Consider the following 20,667-nt stretch of genomic DNA (forward strand, 5'->3'; position numbering starts at 1 on the left):
AACCCAAAGACACAACATTTAAGAAAATGGAACCAATAAATGTTTGACAATTTTGTTTGAAAAAGGAATATTGAAATGAATAATCAATTATCAAAACAGTTTTTTTTTCCATCAACTAATGAATTAATCCACTAATTGTTGCAGCTCTAGTTCCATGGGCCGCTTTTTAACTTTCAGTACATGCCCATGTGGTCTCTGCATAGCACTGGGATGATGACATGAGATGATGCAACTGTGGGGATGGGGTGAGTGTTGGTATGGTTGAAGAACAGCTTAATGCATAAGCATGCTAATATTTTTGGAGGAACTGAACTTCACTGTTTCTAACTGATGAAAGTGAACATGAGTGTTGTTAACTCCTGCAAGGGTTCACAAAGCTCATACTGTAAGTACAACTAGACATTATAAAATGGAAGAGTGTTATGTTTCATGTCAAACAATCAAAGCACAGAAGCTCAATTGTATTGCAATGCTTTATAAATCCAGTAGTCTGCGATCTTGTACAACCTAATGTAGGCTCTAAGTCAGTCACAGCCTCTGACTGGCTGACAGCCACAGGGCTACGAGTTCCCATTTTCGACGGTAATGATAGTGGAGTTACGAAGTGAGGTGGCTGCCAAGCCAGTAACCACAGTTTTATACTGTGTTTCAACTTTTCTAAGTGGCAAACAACTGGACATTTTTGACAAGGGACCATGGCATTTCAACATTGGTAAGCATGAAACCACTGGATACACTGTAAAAGTACCAGCCGGGTTTGTCCCACCAAAAAACAGATATTTTTGATGGGAAGGCAGGCCATATCCAGCTGTGTTTTAACCAACCACAACTGCTAACCAGAGCATAAGCACAGCATTGTGACAAGAGAGAAACTGAAAATTTAACCTAAAGAAATGTAAAGTGTAAAGTGTAATGGGTTAATATTCTTTGTTACTGCTAAAAGTGATACATTGCTGTAACATGTTACTTGTATAGCACGTTACCCCCAACAGTGTTCCGGGATGGGTATAGAAGGATAGGCGATTCTATTGAAAAAGAATAGCCCAGAGAAGCATGTTTAAAAGAAAAAAGAAATGAAGAAATTAACGTGAACTAATTCTTTTTTTTTTGTGACAAACTTTTTATTGAACATTTTGAACATTTTATTATAAACATAGTGCCATCGCCCTACCATTAAAGATTCTTTAAAGGAAAAGACAAAGAAAAAAATATATATACATACGGTATATATATTGTGCACATAAGTAAATAGAAAGAGGAGAAGTAAGCAACAGGAGATAAGTCGACCTACAATGATAAAGTAAGCAAAAAAAAAATAATAATAATTTTCCTGACCCACCAGTGGGAGCCAACTGCATTAGATGACCTATGTGAGGAGAGTCTTGCAGTCAGACAACATAATTCACAGTAACACCTTATATGCGAGCAAGCAAAGTTATGTCAGAGAGAGAACCGATAAGAGCATCCCAGGCCTGCACAGTAGATGCTCGCGCTTTATGTATAACAGCCAATGACCTTTCTAAAAGAGCAATGTCTCTAAAATGATTTAGCCATTCTTTTGCCGATGGGATGTCTGGGGAAAACCATGAATGTATTATAGTCTTCTTAGCGGCAGTCAATCCTGCAAATATGACTTTCCTATGTGCCAATCTGGTATTGCCACTAAGAACGGAGTCATCATTGCATAGAAGTGGGGGGGGTGCATAGGAATGGAAAATCCCAAAATATTTTCAACTACGCACCTTGGACCAGAGGCCAGACACAGAGGGGCATTCCCAAAAAACATGAAGGTATGTGCCAACAATATTCTGATCACATTTTGTACAGTTGGGATCATCTGTCAGTTTCATTATAAAACGTCTGTATGGTGTGGCATAAAATTTGTGCACAAACTTGTAATGAATAAGTTGATGTGCCTGATTCTTTGATGAGATGGGTATGTTGGTCCAAATATTGTCCCAGTCCAGGTCATAACCCTGACCCTCAAGTTCACGGTTCCAAGAACTGATCACTCCCAAAAGTTTAACACCTTTAGAGAGCAGGTCACTGTAGATAACGGACACTAATCCAGGAGGGTGTTCGAGAGGAAATCCAAGTCTCCAACGGGTGAGAGGGTAAAGGTGAATCCCATGGGACTCCATGGGCACGGATTGCAGATCTCAGCTGGAAATACAAGAACCAAGGAAACCCAGGGAGAGAATAACGTTCTTTGAGCTCCTAGAGTAAAATCAAGCCATATCTGTCATACAGGTCTTGGAGAGTGTAAATTCCTCCAGAAGCCCAACTGTCATTAAAATAGGGACCAGAATGCCGTAATAAATTGTTGTTATACCAAACAGGAGAGCGGTCACAGAGCTTTATGTTACATCCCACATGTTTTTGAGCAGCAAACCAAATTTTCAAGGAACTGCCTATGATTGGCCCAAACTTTCTACACACAAATCTAGATTTTAACACACAAAATAGTATATCTGTCATCCTATGTGGTTTTACCATCTCTTTCTCTATCTGACGCCAGGGTGTGACAACATTCTCATTGCACCAAGTTGTCAATTGCTTTATTTGAAATGCCCAGTAGTATAATTTAAAATCAGGTACTGCCAAGCCTCCAGAACGTTTTGGTCGCTGTAACGTGCATAGGCGAATACGGGCTCTTTTATCATTCCATATGAATTTAGTGGTCAGGGACTGTAGTTCCTCAAAGTACTTAGGTGGCGGAGGCATAGGGATCATAGAGAACAAGAAATTCAGTCGGCCGAGTACATTCATTTTCAATATCGCGATTCTGCCTTGCAGTGACATCTTGAGATCAGACCACCTCTGAATGTCCGATGCAATCTCTGTTTTAAGTTTATTGTCATTTGCTTGTGATATATCTGAGAAATTGGTTTTAATTATGCCTAGATATGTAAATGCGGAGTTATGCCACTGAATATGTTGAATGACTGGTAAAGTGAGGTGTTTTGCAGGGGCATTTAAAGGAATGAGCAGAGATTTATCCCAATTAATTTTATAACCAGAAAATAGACTGAACCGCATGAAGACTTAGTATTAGTATTTGAGGTAGAGAATCAGAAATGTTGGTAAAAAAGAGTAATACATCGTCCACGCAAAGCGAAATTTTATGTTGTGTACCTTGTACACTGACGGGTGAGATGTGCGGGTCTAATCTAATCATCTGGGCTAGCGGTTCGAGTGACAAAGCAAAAAGGAGCGGGGACAGTGGGCAACCTTGCCGAGTTCCACGCTGCAGAGGGAATGTTTTAGACAGAATATTGTTTGTTTGTACAACTGCACAAGGGTTGGTGTATAATAGGGGTGTCACGATTCTCCAAATCCTCGATTCGATTACATTTTTGATTCTAAGGTCACGGTTTGATTCGATTCTCGATTTTTACATGTATTCTTTTTAAAGCACAGGTTGCTATGCCATTTTTAGACTAGACTTTTATGCAATATAATATCTGACCTTTGTTAGCAATGTACCACACTACATTGTCAAATTTAAAACATTTATTAACAACATAATGTAACAATAACATATCTTCAGTCAATTGGAAACTTAAACAAAATAACCTGCCATCTAGTTTCTCTTTTGTAACTGCAGTCTTCTTCATAGAAGATGACATTCAAGTTCACAACGAAACAAACAAAAAAATAAACAGCCATGTCCATAGTCTTCTCTGAACAATTAAGTGTCTTAACAAACTATTTCCCAACAGTTGGACATATACGAGGTGCGTAAGGTGTGAGTGGGCAAGCCAGAGTGAGGGAGCGTCCGTCCGTGCAGACAGTGAATGAATGGGAGAGGAAGGAGAAGCGAAAGGAGTAGCAGCAGCAGCGACAGCAATAAAGTGCACAATATAGCAGTTTATAGCAATATAGCAGCATACTGCAGTTTGGCTGAATAAAGGTGACGGCTCCTCAAGATACAGTAAAGCTTCCTGGTATTATTTCCCGACCAGCTTAACACGTGAAAGGGGGTTCACCCCGAAGGTAAACAGAAACTTCGGCCCTGGAGGAAATCGTCTCCCCTGTGCTTCCTGACCACGGTCCGGGAGCCAAACAGGAATGGTGTAACACCATGCTATCGTTTGACTGACTGTAGCTAATAGCTACTGGCTTAGCTACAGCCAGAGAGGATCGACAAGGATCGACAATCAGGTGTCACACACCTGATCGTCTTCGTCCTCTCTTTGACTTCGATGCTCGAGACCATGACGTAATTTCGATCGATTTCGATAAAAAATCTAAATCGTGACACCCCTAGTGTATAATGTTTCGATCATTGATATAACATTTTTGCCAAATCCAAAATTCTCCAAAACCTGCCACAGATATATCCAGCTCACTCAATCGAAGGCTTTTAGCGCATCCAAGCTGAATATAGCTGCAGGGTGTGTATCCGATTCTGACGCATGTATTACTGTATATGCAAAAGGCGTTGGACATTGTCTGATGCAAGTCTCCCCTTTAAAAAATCTGTTTGGTCACAATGAATTAAATTACCTACACATGGCTCCAGTCTTCTGACTAACACTGGCAAAAAGCTTCAGTTCTGTTGTGATAAGTGATATTGGCCTGTAACTGCCGCATCTCAAAGGTGGTTTATCTTTCTTCAGTAGGACTGATATGAGAGATGTATTCTGGTCACGATGGAAGAAACCAATGTCTAAAGCATAGTTAAGAGAATTTAAAAGCAATGGCCCAACAATATCCCACAGTTCAAAAAACAGCTCTGGAGGCAGCCCATCAAGGCCAGGTGATTTCCCTTTTTGCATCGATCTCAGTGCCTCTTTAAGTTCTAGAAGAGTCAGTGGTGTTTCAAGGGATTCTGCATCATTGTCAGTCAGTGATGGTAATTTAAGCTCTGACAGATACAATTTAAGGTCAGCCAAGTCAGGAGCAGGGTCCGCTGTATAAAGATGGGAATAAAATTCTGCAAAAGTATTATTTATTTCACCCGGGTCATAGGTAATAGATCCAGATGATGTTTGGATTGCACTAATAGTGGAAAAGGATTCATTTTGTTTTAATCTGGCAGCTAAAAGCTTGCTTGATCTTTCGCTCTGATCATAATGTGAGTCTCGTACGATGAATTATAAACTCAGGTTTAGCCTTGAGCAAATTATTCAGTTCAAATTTCAGGGCAGAGAGAGCTGAATGTTTTTGTTCAGAAAACTGCTGTTTTAGGTCAGATTCCAAAGTTCGTATCTCATCTTCTAATTGCGTAACCCTGCGCCTCCTGGTCGCCTTCAGATGGGAGGCAAACGACAAGGCCTCTCCCCTTATAAAGCATTTCGTTGTTTCCCAAAGTATTTGGGGTGAGGCTGCTGTCTCTGAGTTAATTTCTAAAAATACTTTCAAATTATTTCTCAGGTTTTTTCAAAAAATCTGCATTCTGGAGTATTGTTGTATTGAAACGCCACCTGTGTGTATCTTTCCTGTGGGTCCGTAGGAATTTAAAGTTATATAGTACAGGGGCATGATCTGATATTACAATAGGAAGGATATCAGTGAAATTGATACAAGGATTCAGGGAGGCAGAAATGAAGATGTAATCAATTCTCGAATATGTCTTGTGTCTGGCTGAGAAAAAGGTATAATTCTTAACTAGAGGGTTCCTTAAGCGCCAAGGATCAATAATATTAAGCTCAGAAATAAAGGTGTTAATCCCACGAGGGGAGTCCTGAGTTGAACTTGAATTTACCGATCTGTCTAAGTTCGTGTCACACACCTGGTTAAAATCACCCCCGACTATAAGCTGATGACCTGGAAAGTCTAAGAGAATATTAGAAATTGTGCTTAAGAAGTTTGGATCGTGGATGTTTGGGCCATATATTGATGCAAGACAAATTTTAGTATTGTTAATCGTAACACAGGCGTAAGTCAGTCTGCCCACCCCTAACTTCCTACTGAATAAAATAGCCACTCCCCTTGTCCTACTTGTTGCAGAAGAGTTAGAAACACACTTATAAAATCTATTCTGAAACCTATGAATATCAGTTGTTTTCAGATGTGTTTCTTGGATCAAAGCAATGGAGATCTCTTTACGTTTAAGGAATTCTAGGCATTTGGTGCGTTTTACTGGAGAATTTAGGCCCCGTACATTCCACGACATCACATTAAAGGAGTTATTCCTATTCAAGTTTGTGCCATCTTATCAACTGGAGGATATCAAATGTAGGTCTGCACAAAATGGTACTCCTCAATCGTGAAACAGACAGATAAAAAAAAAATAGTCTCTACATAAATGGCAAGGCTTTGGCAACAAACACAGGACAATTACAATAAAACATTCCATCCAGAAGAGATGATAAATGGTCTCTTAGGATGGAGAAGAAAACAATAAAAAAAAAATTTAAAAAAAGGAATAAAAAAGGGACTCTCTTATTGACTAACTGTGGCTTTCAACAGCGATACACGTCTTCTGTCCGAGTCCGTATGGGTATCAGAAACATTATCCTTCAGCTTGCAAAGCAAAATTGGGCTCTAATCAGGTTATCACCTCAGAATCAGTCGACATTAACCTGAATTGAATACTTAAAGTGACTTACTCAGTATTAAGAGGTAGTATGCTTGTATAAAATTAAAAAAGGGGTCATGATACAGAAAAGGGAGGGGTGAAAACAAAAAGAAGCACTCATCATCATTTGTGCCAAATCCCCACTAATCAAAACTATAGTTTATCACAGTGTCCACAGTGTCCTGTAATGGCATTTTTAAAACTTCAAACATACGGCCATAAACCTGTAAAGTAAAGTCCTGTACACATTACCTCTTAAGTAGACTTAGGTCAAATACTCAGTGCAGTCCAGAAGAAGGTAAGCAGCATGACACCTTCAGTAATCCTCTGTTTGGGTCAAGTTGGAGCGGGAGAGGTATCCGCCAAGGGTTCCTCGTCATCCGGTATTTGGTGGAGAAAGAGACGTGGGTGGTGCCGGCTTCACTGGATGTTGGGCGAGGGCTGCGGTCGAACATGGCCATAAATGTCACTGCATCCGCCACACTTTTTCGAAAAAGTGCAGCGAGCCGTTGTGTCTAACCTTCAGGGTTGCTGGGTATCTCAGGAACGGCTGCAGTCCTCTGTTGGCAAGTTGTTTTCTCACCACATCTAAGGCTTTCCTCCTCTGCACGGCATCGTTGCTGTAGTCAGGAAAAAACAGCAGCCTGGATGTCGATGTCCGCCCCTCTCTGGAAATCTGGTGTATAGGCGCGGTGTTTAGGGCTCTGGCTCCGTTGAGAATTTTCTCCCTGTCCTGGTAACAAAGTAGCCGGAAGATGAGTGTCCACGGACGGTTGGTCCTGTCCTGGGTGGTGAATATACGATGAGCCCGTTGAATTTCAATCTTCTCCCCGGCCAGGGAGGGGATCCACACAGACAAGTTATCTTGTAAGAATTGGATGGCATTTTCACCTTCCGCTGACTCTGGCAGGCCGACAAGTCAGAGGTTAGACCTCCGTGATCTGTCCTCCATCTCAGCGACTTTCTGGCGGAGGTTCAGCAGCCCTTTCTGGAGGTCACCGACATCGTGTTTCACCGCTCTGATGTTAGCCAATGTAGCGTCTAGCCTCCCCTGCAGCTTCTTACCGACCTCGGCTTGCTGTGTGATCTCCTCGCTGAGTTTGTTCACTGCCGAGTTGGAGGCTTCAATCATAGCTTTCAGGGTTTGAATTTCACCGGCAAGCATTTCCCCGACTGCCTCTCTCACAGCCAACTTAACTTTCCCGGTTAGCCTTTCTTCTTGCTCACGCAATGCTAACAAGATGGCTGCGTTTAAAGTATCCTCCGGTTCTTGGCCCAAAACTTTCTTTTTGCCCGCTGTCTCGTCCGTGGACGATTTATTCTTCGCTCCTATCCTGCTCGACATATTGTAGCGATACTTAGACGTAATTTAAACTAGAATAGTTTCTGATTTGTAGTATATTTCGTGTATTATAGGACTTGTGAGACGGAGCTCAGAACTACACGCACATCACGCCTGGTCAGCCACCAGAAGTCCAAGTTAAAAATTCAAAATTATGAAGTATGAAAGTGAACAATTTCAATTTAATCTGTGTGAACTGAAATGAACTTGTAACTAGTACAACACTGTTAAAGAGTGTCAATGTGTTTACCTTGATGTAGTCATATCCACAACTGCTGGAGGTGGCTTCCAGCTGGAAGGCAGTGAAAGTGTAGCTGACAGTGTTTCCACTGGTGGCATGGATGGTCCAGCTACACTGGGAGTTGGCTGGGTAGTTGTTGGGAAAGTTCAGTGACTCCACTACTCCTTTATGCCGGCCTGAGATGAGCATACTTTGGCATTCTGAAAACAAAAACAAGCAAACACTGAAACACAATACAATTCACAGCTAATGTAATTTGAAATTTATGTTTGTCTCAGCTGGATTCTGCAGAGTTCAGCCAATATTTTCTGGGGTCATACTGTATATTTTCTTCAATTTACTTTAGCAAGACAAAAGTTTGAATTCCCAAGCTACCAAAACATAATACAATATGGCATGTTCAGCCTCTAGCAGTATCCCGCGTGTGTTTTTGTACTGGAGGTGTATGATGCAAGGAAGCCTCCAGTGCTGATGCTGCTGTCAGTGCGGAGTTTGATGTAAAGCTGATTGCTGGAAGAGCTGATGATGCTGGGCAGCCCATTGCCACATAACTTGGCCATCTCAGGATTACTGCTGCTGTTACCATCATACACCTAAATACACACACACACACACACACACACACACACACACACACACACACACACACACAAGGCATTAAAATTTGCAAAACTATTGTTTGTTTGTTTGTATTTTCATAAATGGTTGACGTTATTGGTCACACCTGTGCTTATCCTGTCAAAATGTTTGCTGTGAAAAGCGTCTACAATGATGTACTGTTAACAAAGCATGTGGCTTTGTAGGTTGTTAGAGCATGTTTTGGTATTAAGAGGTTGTACTTTGTTTTAAACAGAAAATATTAAAAGACAAAATGATGAATCAAAAATGCACCCCTTGTACAATTATATACATCAAAAATTACCTTGGTAAGTATTGCAGAGCCTTTATTCACAAGGCCAAAAAGAATACACACCTATTTAATTCAGCTTCTACCTTCTTTAGGGTGTTGAACAAGACCGACACATATCCACACAAATTATTTCTAAGATTTTGAGAACGATTTTGTTGAAATCCGTGTTCATGAGCACCTCATCTGTGCGGAGTGGACTGATCACAATTACAGGCCACTCCAAAATGTGCAGGGTTATCAGCATTATCATGCTGCAAATTGAGGTGATGGTGGTGGATGAATAGCAAGACCTGAGGATCTATACATATATATGCATACACACACACATATATATATGTACATACACTGCTCACAAAAATTAAGAGAACACATTGATCAAACATTAAATCTAAATGTCCAGTTAAAGTATTTAACTTGAAAATCTTTACTGATGTACATTGTATCATTTGTTGCCAACAAAATTATGTAATAATAGGCAATGGAAACTAAAATCATCAACCCATTGGGGGCTGGATTCAAAATCACACTGTAATAAATCAAAGTAAAAAACTTAAATCACAGGCTGATCCAATTTTATCACAGCAACTCATAATGTGACTCAGTAGTGTGTATGCCCCCCGTGTGTCTGTATGCACTCCCGACAACATTTAGGCATGCTCCTGATGAGTCGACAGATGGTGTTCTGGGGGATCTTCTCCCAGGATATCAAGGCATCAGTGAGCTCCTAGAGGTGGCTCCTCAGTGGCAGTACTTGGAGGCGTTGGATGCATGGATACATAACGCCCCTTAGGTGCTCTATTGGATTTACGTCAGGGGAACGAGAGGGCCAATCAGTGGCATCAATGCCTTCATCCAGGAGCCAAGCCTACACACTCCACATGAGGCCAGGCATTGTCCTGCACCAGGAAGAACCCAAGGCCCACTGCACCAGTGTAAGGTCTGACAGTCGCTCTGAGGATTTCATCTAGGTACTTAACAGCAGTCAGGGTACCATTGGCTATGACATGGAGGTCTGTGTGACCCTCCAAGGATATGGCTCACCAGACCATTACTGACCCACCGCCAAACTGGTCATGGTAAATGATGTCACAGGCAGCATAACGTTCACCACGGCATCTCCAGACTCTTTCATTACATGTACTCAGTGTGAACCTGCTCTCATCTGTGAAGAGAACAGGGCACCAGTGGTGGACCTGCCAATTATGTTGTTCTCTCACAAATGCCAATTGAGCTGCACAGTGCTGGGCTATGAACACAGGTCCCACTAGAGGACGTTGGGTCCTCATGCCACTCTCATGGAGTCTGTTTCTGATAGTTTGGTCAGAAACATGCACGCCAGCAGCCTGCTGGAGGTCATTTGGTGGGGCTCTGGCAGTGCTCCTCCTGTTACGCCTTGCAAAAAGAAGCAGATACCGGTCCTGCTGCTGGGTTGATGACTTTTCACGGCCCTGTCCAGATTTCCTCCTGTAACAAGCGGTCTCTTGGTATCTCCTCCATGCTCTTGAGACTGTGCTGGGAGACACAGCAAACCTTCTTGCGACCACACATATGGATGTGCCATCCTGGAGGAGCTGGACTACCTGTGCAACCTGATTGGGCTGCAGGGACCGCCTCATTCTACCAGTAGTGACAAGGACACTAGCAGAAGACCAAACTAGAGGAGAATCATCAGGAAGGATAAGGAGAGAGCATTTGTCTGGGGCCAACACATGCAAAACCATTCCCTTTTCGGGGGTTGTCTTGCTTTTGCCACTCTATTGCACTTGTTGTCACTTTCATTTGCTCCAAAGTAGGTGAAATTGATTCACAATCACTTTCCGTTTCTATGCTCTCCACTGGAACAGGCTTCCTGAATACGAGGTCTCCTAAAAATGTCACTGTGTGTCTCATTTATATCAGGGCTTAAAACATTACTGTTTACTGTGACTTTACAATAAATTAGATACATAACCTCTTTATATTCTGCAATTATGTATTTGCTTGCTTTTGTTATCCTTTCTGTTATCACAGGCAATTGTAAATATTGGATATTTGTCACTTTTTTCCCACTGTACTGAATCAAGGAACATACCGAACCTAGAATTTTGTTTACCGTTGCAACCCTAATTTATAATAATATACCTGCTACTCTACAGACATATTTCACCATTGTGTGTTTGAAGTTTTTACTACTTTTCCATATTATAATATTCATCATCATTATAACTAAAATACTGAGGATAACTTATGTGTTTAGAACCATTTCTAATAATACTTTTTTATATATCCCATATTCCTTTAACATTTTTTTATTATTATCTAATATTTTAGTGTAGTAGTCCTTCCTACTTCTCTTTATAATATTAGTTAACTTATTCTCATATTTTTTGTATTTATCTGCTTTTTTAGTTCTCTCTCTTATGAAATCTTTGTATAGTGTATTTTTCTTTGGATTTGTAATCCCCTTGTTTGTCCATGGATAATCTCTATATTTATGTTTTCTGCTATATTGTTTTATGGGACAATTTGAATCATATAATGATCTGAATATTCTTAAGAATGTTTCATATGCACTGTCAATATCCTTTTCCTAATATAATATTTCCCAATTTTGTGGCAGTAAATAGTCTTTTAGTGTGTTCATTGATACATTTGTCCTCATTTGTCTGTGAGTTTTTTGTATTTAATGTCATAGACTGAAAAAAACTGATGGTCACTGATATCATTAATTTATAGTCTGCTCATTGTATGGTTGTCTATGTCATTAGTGAATATGCTATCTATTAAAGTGGCACAGTGGGATGTTACTCTACTGGGTCTGGTAAATTTTGGAAATAGGCTCATACTGTACATTGTGTTGATGAATACTTAAGTCATTTTTTGTTTATTTGGATTCAACAGATCAATATTGAAATCCCCACAGATGAAAAGTACTTTTCGACTTATTTCTGAAAACATTTCCTCCATCCAGTCCCTGAAAGATTCAATACTAGATCCTAGTGCCCTGTATATACAACTAATTATTATAGTTTTGTTTTTCTCTATGCAGATTTCAATTGTTTTACTCTCTATAAGTTGTCCAACACAGTTGTCATTCATTCTAACACTATATAATTCAGGTTTTTGTCTACATTCATAGCCACACCTCCTCCACTCGTATTTTTTCTATATATATATAACTGAATTCATATCCGTCTAATTCAAAGTTTCTTCCACTATCAGGGTTGTTTGTGTAAACTGACTTCAGTATTCCTTGATGTTGTTGAAGTATTGATAATCTGTTATCTGTCTTAATGGTTTGATATACTGTTCCTCTGTGTAGTAGCAGATATTATGATTTATGTTACAGAAGAAATTAATATCCGGATCGATATCATTTCCCATGGTCTGTAAATTGTCTATTGAACTGAATTGACTATTTAAGAATGTATTTTATTAATCTAGAAAAATAACATAATTCATATCAAAACGAGATGGTTACCTACTGTTTGACCTTCCGCTTCAGTTGAAAGACTCTCATTATTCAGATCACAATCTTTGTTGAATGTTTGCAGCCTGTCGGTTAAAGTTGGTTTTCTCCTCCTGAGATGTGATGGCATGACCTGACCTTGCCTCTGATTGGTTGGTACTCGTTGCCTTTCGTTGGGTTGGTTAGATTTAGGCATGGGGACTGATGATTGGTTGGGATTAATATCTGGGTAAGCCAATCAGAGGCAGATTAGGGCCCTAAGTACGGCAAGCAGCAGGTGAGGAAATATATTAGAGGGGAAAAAAATAAGGGGCAATTTATGATTCTTACCGTGTGACATTGGAGGATTAGCGTGTGACCGTGAGAAGATGCTCAGTTGCATGACCCTCATGGTCAATGCGTGAGACTTGGCAGCTCTGTATCCCAGTGATCTCTAAATGTCTCTTGTACCTCAAGATTGTATTTGGTAAAGTCAAATGTTCAGCCATGAAACTAATCATCGTTAAACTACAGCATAACATAGCCACATGTTGTGGTACATGTACTTACGGCCAGGTAATCATAAGAGCAGGCAGAGCTGGACTCCAGATGAAAATCAGAGAAAGAGAGGAGGAGCTGGCTGCCCTGGCTGGTTCTGATGGTCCAGTAGCACTCAGCATTAGGGTGGTAGGGTAGCGGGTAGTTAGGAGAGGAAAATGACCCAGATGCAGTAGTCAACGTACCTCCACAACCTTGGAGAAAAGAAATAAAATCACATGGGCTGGTGCATTTTGTGTGTGTGTGTGTCTGACTATAAGAATAAATAAGGCATCTTAGGCATTTGAGAAGGCATCATATTATAATTGGTAGATGTTGCCAAATGACACAACTGAATGCAACAAACCAAACTGACTTGCAAGACTAAAGTGGTATAGAGGTGGTGCATGATTGTTGTAACTTTATACAAAACAATGTATCCATGAAAACATGTATGTTTATTCTGTAAAGTCCAACTGAGAACACAAGTGATTCTGTTTTGATTTGACAAATTTATTGAAAATATGCTTGCAAAAAAAGCATTTAAAGAAGTGGCAACCTCCAGAGCTCAAAAATGAAGCCAACAGGTATAAATATAACTGCAGTTCCTCAAATGGCCACTTGAGGCCCAAAAAGTGAGTCAATCTTATTTGAATTCCGTAACATCAAATCAGATGTTACTATGCTACCTGCAACCTAAATTATGTTTTGTGATGGCAGTACTAGCCTGCAGAAGGGTGATGGATTTAAGGAAAACATAAAGTTTCATGTTTCTAAACGTCACCTGTTTGTAACTTGGCATCTTCATAAAAAACCTGACTGAGTCTATATAAAATAATGAGTCAAGTAAGAGATTTATTATTAAGTAATGAAGTTGCTATTCCAAGTGGTTTAAACTTCAACTTTATCTAACAAGGTAAAATTATATAAATGGTCTAACTCCAAACTCAATGTAGGCTACTTTTACCTCCAAACCTCAGACCCTCTCTGTCCTGCAGTCTTTTTAACGTTAGCCCTGCTGTAAGCTATTAGCTCCATAGCTGTTAATAGGTGGCTAACAGCTAACGGAGCTATCTAGCTCTCCTCTTGCTGACTTCACTATGGATTTTCAGTGCTATATTGGTTTAATAAGTGCAACAAGTTTGCGATTTCCTGCTGGCAAGTCATTTGTGACTGAGGGGATGGATGGACCAGTTACGTTACGTAACAGTTCTTCCAATGGTGCTGAGTAGCTAGCCAGTGATTGTAACTAGTTTGTCAGCACTAGTTACAGGTGCTGTGGAGAGAGAGATAAGTATGGTAACAGCATGACAAGATGTGCTCCATTGAACAGGGTGGCCGTGGGTCCTTTAAAAGTCTTAAAATGTCGTTATTTCTAATAAAAAAGGCCTTAAAAAGTATTACATTGTCTAAAATTATGATTTAATGAGTCTTACATATTTTTGGTCACACTACCACTAACATTTCTCCAGTCCAACAGACCGAAGAAGAATAATGTTTTTCTGGTGGTATGCATCACATAGTCAAAAAAAATTGAGGCATTATGCAGGTCAAACTATAGCTAGCTGGGAGCATCGTATTTTCCAGTGTTTTAGCGGTGGTGCAGACAAAATTTGAGTGCAAACAGCGGGGATTGTGACCTGTAGTTTCCCTGTTGAATACACTGCATTCTTCTGTTGCAGTCCCTCCTGACCGGTTGGCTGCTGATCTTCTTGGATTAAACTCTTCCTCCGGAGCCTCTCTTTGCTGCCGGAGTCTCTGGGCGAGAAAGACTGGACAGGCTGAATGTCTGAAGGGCCTGCTGCCCCTCAACGAGCAGCCCGTTGGCAAACACCTGCTTGCCTAAACCAAGTCGTTCAAGCTGGATTTGAATGGAGAAGCGGACTTCCATGCAGACGCACAGCCTGTCCGCTCTCTCTCACACAGAGACTCAGCTGTGAGCTGAAGGACTGTGTGTGTTTGGGGGGGGGAAGCACAGCGCTGCAAACCACTCACCACCGCCAAAAATATCAAAGCAAATGTACAAAACAAAAAACACCCAGATGGAACTGTGACAACTGTGGAACTTATGCAGCAAGGAATTTTTGTCCCATCAGAGTACTACAAGCTTAAAAAATCACTTTTAAAGTTAGGAATGTCCATTTATTGATTGATTCACTCATCTTTTTATTTATAAGTGCTTACGGAAAATATTGGTATGCGCGATTAATCACAATTAATTAATCACAAAGCTTGTAATGAATTAGATTAAAAAATATGATGTAAGAAATATTTATTATAAAGTGGCATTAAAAAGGTCTTAAAAAATCTTAAATTTAACTTATTTATATCTGTAGACACCCTGTTGTAGTCATTGTAGTCAGTTCAGCTTGTGAGTTGGTAAACAATAATCAGTTTGACCCAAACACATTTTTTGTCTAACTGAAGACTCAAGCTCAGAGTTTAAGGGGTGTTTTTGTCCGTTCATCTGTGGTGCCTGGAGAACCCTACACACTTACAAGTACACTTTCATCAACAGACATCATTGGTTCTTCTTCTCCGATTGTTGTTGTGTGAAAAAAGTAGTGGCTGCTTGGGCTGAATTTTCTATTTGCACATATGCCCCTCATTACAATTACACTTCGCACACATCTTATTTAAGTGGAAAGCTTGCACTGCAGAGCCCTGTGGAGTCATGGAGAGTACAGAGCTTGTTTTATAAACATTTAGGATTAAAAAAGGGATTTATACATTTATATTCAATCTTGCTTTTGAACCCCTCTTCTGTAATGGGCTGCAGCAGTGTTTCACCATGTTATCACCTTTTCCAAAGGGCCCTTCACCACGTTTTTCCACTAGAAGGGCACCCCACAGGGCACGCACTTTATCATGTTTTATATACCATAGGGGTATCCAGGACTAGTGGCTTTTATGTTATATAGCAAATAGGTAATTTCCATGTTGTAACATTTGAGAGTATAGACCAAATCACTGGGACATCCCAGTATCAGTCACTTATTGGTAGACAACTGGCAGTTGATTTACGAAAATTGAGATTCAGAATTTAGTTTTATTTTTGTTTTTTTTCTGTTGTAATTTTCAGCCGTAATTACAAACACTGTGGTCTGACCCATCTGACATTTCTGCTGTGCTTGTTTTATGTACAGTGTTGCTTTGCAAGGGTCTTTGATATCTAACAGTGAAAATGTGACATGAGAGCTTGAAACATGCATTTTAGATGACTGAGATGTATAAACTTGAAAAGAATATGAAAAAAGACATTGTATGTATGTTGAAATAGTGGGAAATGCAGGGGTTTTCTACTCTTCTATACTTCCAGAAGTAGATAAGTATACAATCCAAGGTCTCTCAAAGTCCTGTTCACAATTCAACACTGTGCTCCTTCTTTGCTAAACCTGGCTAAATGAACAAACTCTAACATTTCAAAAAATGTAACCACTTACCAGTCTGTGTGCCATCCCAGTGGGCAGTGAATCCAAGACGTGTGACAGTGGCATCAGAGCGGAATCGCACCCAAAGACGGTTGCTATGGGATACCAAGACTGGAGGCCTCTGATTGGCACAGAACTTACCGATCAAGGGGGATGTCTCATAGCCACCATCCCTGCAAAAGACAGTTGAAGTTTAAAATGTCAGAGGATTCACTGGATGTATGTCCTTTGCAAATCTCAAGAACGGGTTCATCCCAAGGAGGAGCCAAAGAAATACAGTGCTGAATTTAGTGCATTTTGAACACCACTTGTGGGGCATGGCTTTGTACATTAGCTCTGCAGACTGAAGCTGAGCTTGTATGAGATGCCCCGTGTGATCTCATAAACAATAGGGAGATAAGTAAGGTGCAACAACTTGCTGTAGACGTTGCAGTGAGAAAAAAACAAAAGCAGAAGGTTAAACATGTCTGGATGAATAGGGGAAACACAATAAACGTGTTTTCTATTCTTTTATGTGTCTTCTGTCTACAGGCAGCTTAAAGAGGATACCACTTTGGGTGTTTGGTAGCCTAGTGGTTAAGACACATTTACATTTTTTAAATTTAAAACCTTTCCATTTTTCTTTTCTCTTTCAGTGGAAACTGCCCTCAATGTGAGACAAGCTTATAAACTATAAATTAAAGTCAGCATTATCTTCTTGGAATAGGAAAAAATTCAACTTTCAGATATAAAATCGTGAAATCGTAAAAATATATAAACACTTAAAATTGGAGTTGATGCTCTGATGCACATGGTCACATAGCTATGTGCACTATGTTACAGCATGTGATATGCTCTGATATAGGAACACTATACATACCTTGCTTTTTTGCTTAATCTTAAGCGCCTGCACACAGAAGAAGCAAGGCATTCCATTTTTCTGTATCAACTCAACAGACTGATGGGACAAGTGAAACCATACAGCAATTTTCTGCTTCTTCAAAGTCAGCCCAACTCTAACACCTTCTTTCCTTACCTGATCTCCACAAAGTCCAAGTTGCAAGAAGGAGAGGAGCCCTCCAACTCAAAGCTGGTGAAGTTCAGCATAATCTGCATGTTGATCTGTACAGTGATCTTGAAGACACAGTCTCTATTGTTGGGATAGTAGTCAGGGTAGTTGGGTGAACTGAAGGACCCTGTGGGGGAGGTGAAGGTCTCACCACAGTCTGTGAGAGACAAATATTTTGGCAGAACCTTAAAATCTGATTACTACGTTTTCATATTGTCCAAATAAAAATGTACATTGTATATACTGGAGGTTACTTCTTGATTTACATTTTTGCTGTCCCAGAAAACCTCTTTTACTTCACAAAAAAACATATACTGGATTACTTTTACACACTTATACATTACATATATCACATTGTGGACTGGTGCTTTCTGTGGCTTAAAAAGATGGTTCTCGTAATGAAATAGTAAAAGGATGTACATGAAATAAAGTTTTTCTCTATGGATCAGATGAGTACTCTGGATTCTGGAGTTCAAATCTGGTAGCGAAATCAACTTAAACATAATTATATATATTGACATCATTAGGTCATGCCAATTAAGTCTAAAGCAACACTAACCGTTTTTAGACAGAGATTAGCACCACAAGGCTCTACACCGCCTTTGTTTTTTTATACTGAACCAAGCAGTGTTGGCATAACTTCGCCTCAGTGTGTCATTTTATATAGCATGCCAGTGTTGCAGAACCAAAAGAGGCGTGGCGGTACACATAACGTTGAGATCCTTTATTTTTTGCTCGCGTGTTTCCACCCCGTTTCTTCCCGTAAATCTAAAATTGTCTGAGCAAACTGTTCATAACCATATGTGATACCTGTGATATTATGTTGTGGTTGAGATTCTGACCCACCATGCATCATGGAAAGCGATAAAGATATGTTTTTTGCTTGAAGTCACATCACATAATAACTGCCAGTAAATAGCAGGAGCTGCCTGGCTCTCGCTGCGCGGGACAGATGCAGAAGTGTGATGAAGAGTCGGTAGGACAGACAGGGTGACAGCGACTTTTCAACATATTACGTCAGTATGTTTTTCCTCATATAAGTTATCAAATACACTACCTGTTACCACATTACTGTTGTTTGGTCTTGTAAGGTTGATTTGTGGGTTGAATCAAATCAAATCAATATTATTTATATAGCCCAAGACTAGGTGTCAAGACACAAGGCTAGGGAGTTTAATAATGCAGTAGGTTACATCATTTAAACACTCTCCCACAGATCAGTGACTGTTGTGGCAAGTAACCTAAGTCATTCAGTTTTCATGGAATCTTTTCTATAGCTAAATATTTTAGTGGAACCTAAGGTTGTGCATTGTAGGCTTGTTGTTCAAAGCTAATTTATCAATAGTCTCAAATATATTTACTAAAGACAGAAAAAAAGACGGCCTAGACAATACACTCTGTACCTGTGGTGGCATTGATGGACACATAGCTGGCAGAGAATCCCTCAGTGACTATACTTGAGTCAGACACAAACAGCAGAGTCAGTAGGTTGTCTGTACTGGTGATGGATGGAGGCACTGCACGCCCACAGAACCTGCACACACAAAGCACCCAAATCTTTTTAATCACAAAGGACAACATATAGAAAGCAATTATCTGCAAAATGTTCATAACAGATTTTATGTATATGTATACACTAAGTTAAAAAGTCTGCCATGGCCTGCCACAAGAGCTTGATTCAGTGCACTCCAGTGGCTAAGAGGACTATGCTATATTTTTGGTCTTTCATGCTTTCAGGTTGTAGTCTTCTTTACATATAGATTTTATTTTGTTGAAGGTTGAAAAAAAAAGAATGAAAAGACATTGGAGGCTTAGCATTAAAAGCAGATTAAAATGCAGATTTAAACAGGAACTCTGTCAGTGTCAAGTGCACGATAATCGTGATAACAAGCTAGAATTAACAAGCGTGTTGCTTTAGCAAAAACATTCTTAAAATTTTTAAATAGAAATAGAAGGGTTAGTCTAGTATTAGTGGAGCTGGATCAGGGAATATTAGTAGAACATACTATAGACTGACAAATTATAGTTTTGACTGTACATATACATACAGTATCCTCTACATACTATACACATTTACTGTACATACAACAGTAGTTATTTTAACCCCAAGTATAATGTTTTTCTAATCTAACCAAGTAGTTTGGTGCCTAAACCTAACCAAACTTCGACCATTTAACAATGTCAGTAACAGTCCAAAAGTCATAGTATGTCATAATGTGTGATCTGTTTGTCAACAAGCTTTATTTTTAAATTCTAAGAGAATGTAGCGTATAGCGTATTAGGGCCAGCATGACCACAGAGCCCTTTATGTGCTACACTGACACTAGAGAGGTAGGGAGTAGGGGTGTCCTGATTCTCCAAATCCATGATTCGATTTTAAGGTCACGATTCGATTAAATTCTCGATCTTTTATTTGTTTTTTCGTTTAGCACAGATGGCTATGCCATTTTTAGACTAGTATCGTCTTGGATCATTGGTTTTATGCCATGATAACTCATTACATTTTTTAATTCTTATTTCAAAAAGATGGTCCTACATGGTGTCATAAGTGATGTGGAAAATAACTCAACAAAGGAAGAGAAGTCGGTAGACTAGGGTACCTGCCATCTAGTGACTCTTTTTTGTAACTGCAGTGTGCATGTTTCACATCAGATGTCATTCAAGTTCACAACAAGATTATTTCTCTGTTGTAACAATGCTTCTTGGCGATAAATCTTATACCGTTGGAAAGCCTGTTTATTTCCTTTTTAAATGGTGCCACATTTGTAAGGAACAAGCATTTGTGGGATGAGCAGCAGAGCTGAGTATGTGGGTTGCGCCCATGAAAGATTTGCATACTTCTTTATGATGCCTGCGGAGATGTCCTGCCATATTTTATGTTGCCTGTAGACGCGTATGCTACACACGCATAGCAAGCAGACGGTGGTGTGGCAAAACACCACAGGTTGGTGTGGAGTGTCACTCCAGGGTCCGTGTGTGATGTGTTGGGAACCCCCGCTGATCAGTTTGCCGACAGACAAAGCTTTTATGTTGTTCTGCTACTAGCATGCTGGTCCTACTAGTGATTGTTTGTCCTCATCGACGGATTAAAAATAACAATAAAATCAACACTGTATGTTTTAAACTAGGGTCAAACTAAGACCTAACCGAAGTGAAAGTTAAACTTAACACTTTAACAGAGAAATGTCTGTTGTGTTCCTTCTGT

The 20,667-nt window shown here is 39.9% G+C and overlaps 1 protein-coding gene across 1 annotated transcript in view; it reads right to left on the reverse strand.

Annotated features, from left to right (window-relative positions):
* Positions 1-20,667, reverse strand: part of cubn (cubilin (intrinsic factor-cobalamin receptor)) — a 244,366-nt gene that overhangs the window by 121,244 nt on the left and 102,455 nt on the right. Inside the window, exons 22-27 of the mRNA XM_084340702.1 lie at positions 18,866-18,996; positions 17,430-17,619; positions 16,427-16,587; positions 13,017-13,198; positions 8,546-8,702; positions 8,119-8,309 (exon numbers count right to left, since the gene is read on the reverse strand). Coding sequence (XP_084196828.1) covers positions 8,119-8,309; positions 8,546-8,702; positions 13,017-13,198; positions 16,427-16,587; positions 17,430-17,619; positions 18,866-18,996 — 1,012 coding nt within the window. The remainder of the gene's footprint in view (positions 1-8,118; positions 8,310-8,545; positions 8,703-13,016; positions 13,199-16,426; positions 16,588-17,429; positions 17,620-18,865; positions 18,997-20,667) is intronic.

The sequence above is a fragment of the Pagrus pagrus genome (genome assembly GCF_965226575.1).
Source record: "Pagrus pagrus genome assembly, chromosome: 20".
Classification (NCBI taxonomy): Eukaryota; Metazoa; Chordata; class Actinopteri; order Spariformes; family Sparidae; genus Pagrus; species Pagrus pagrus.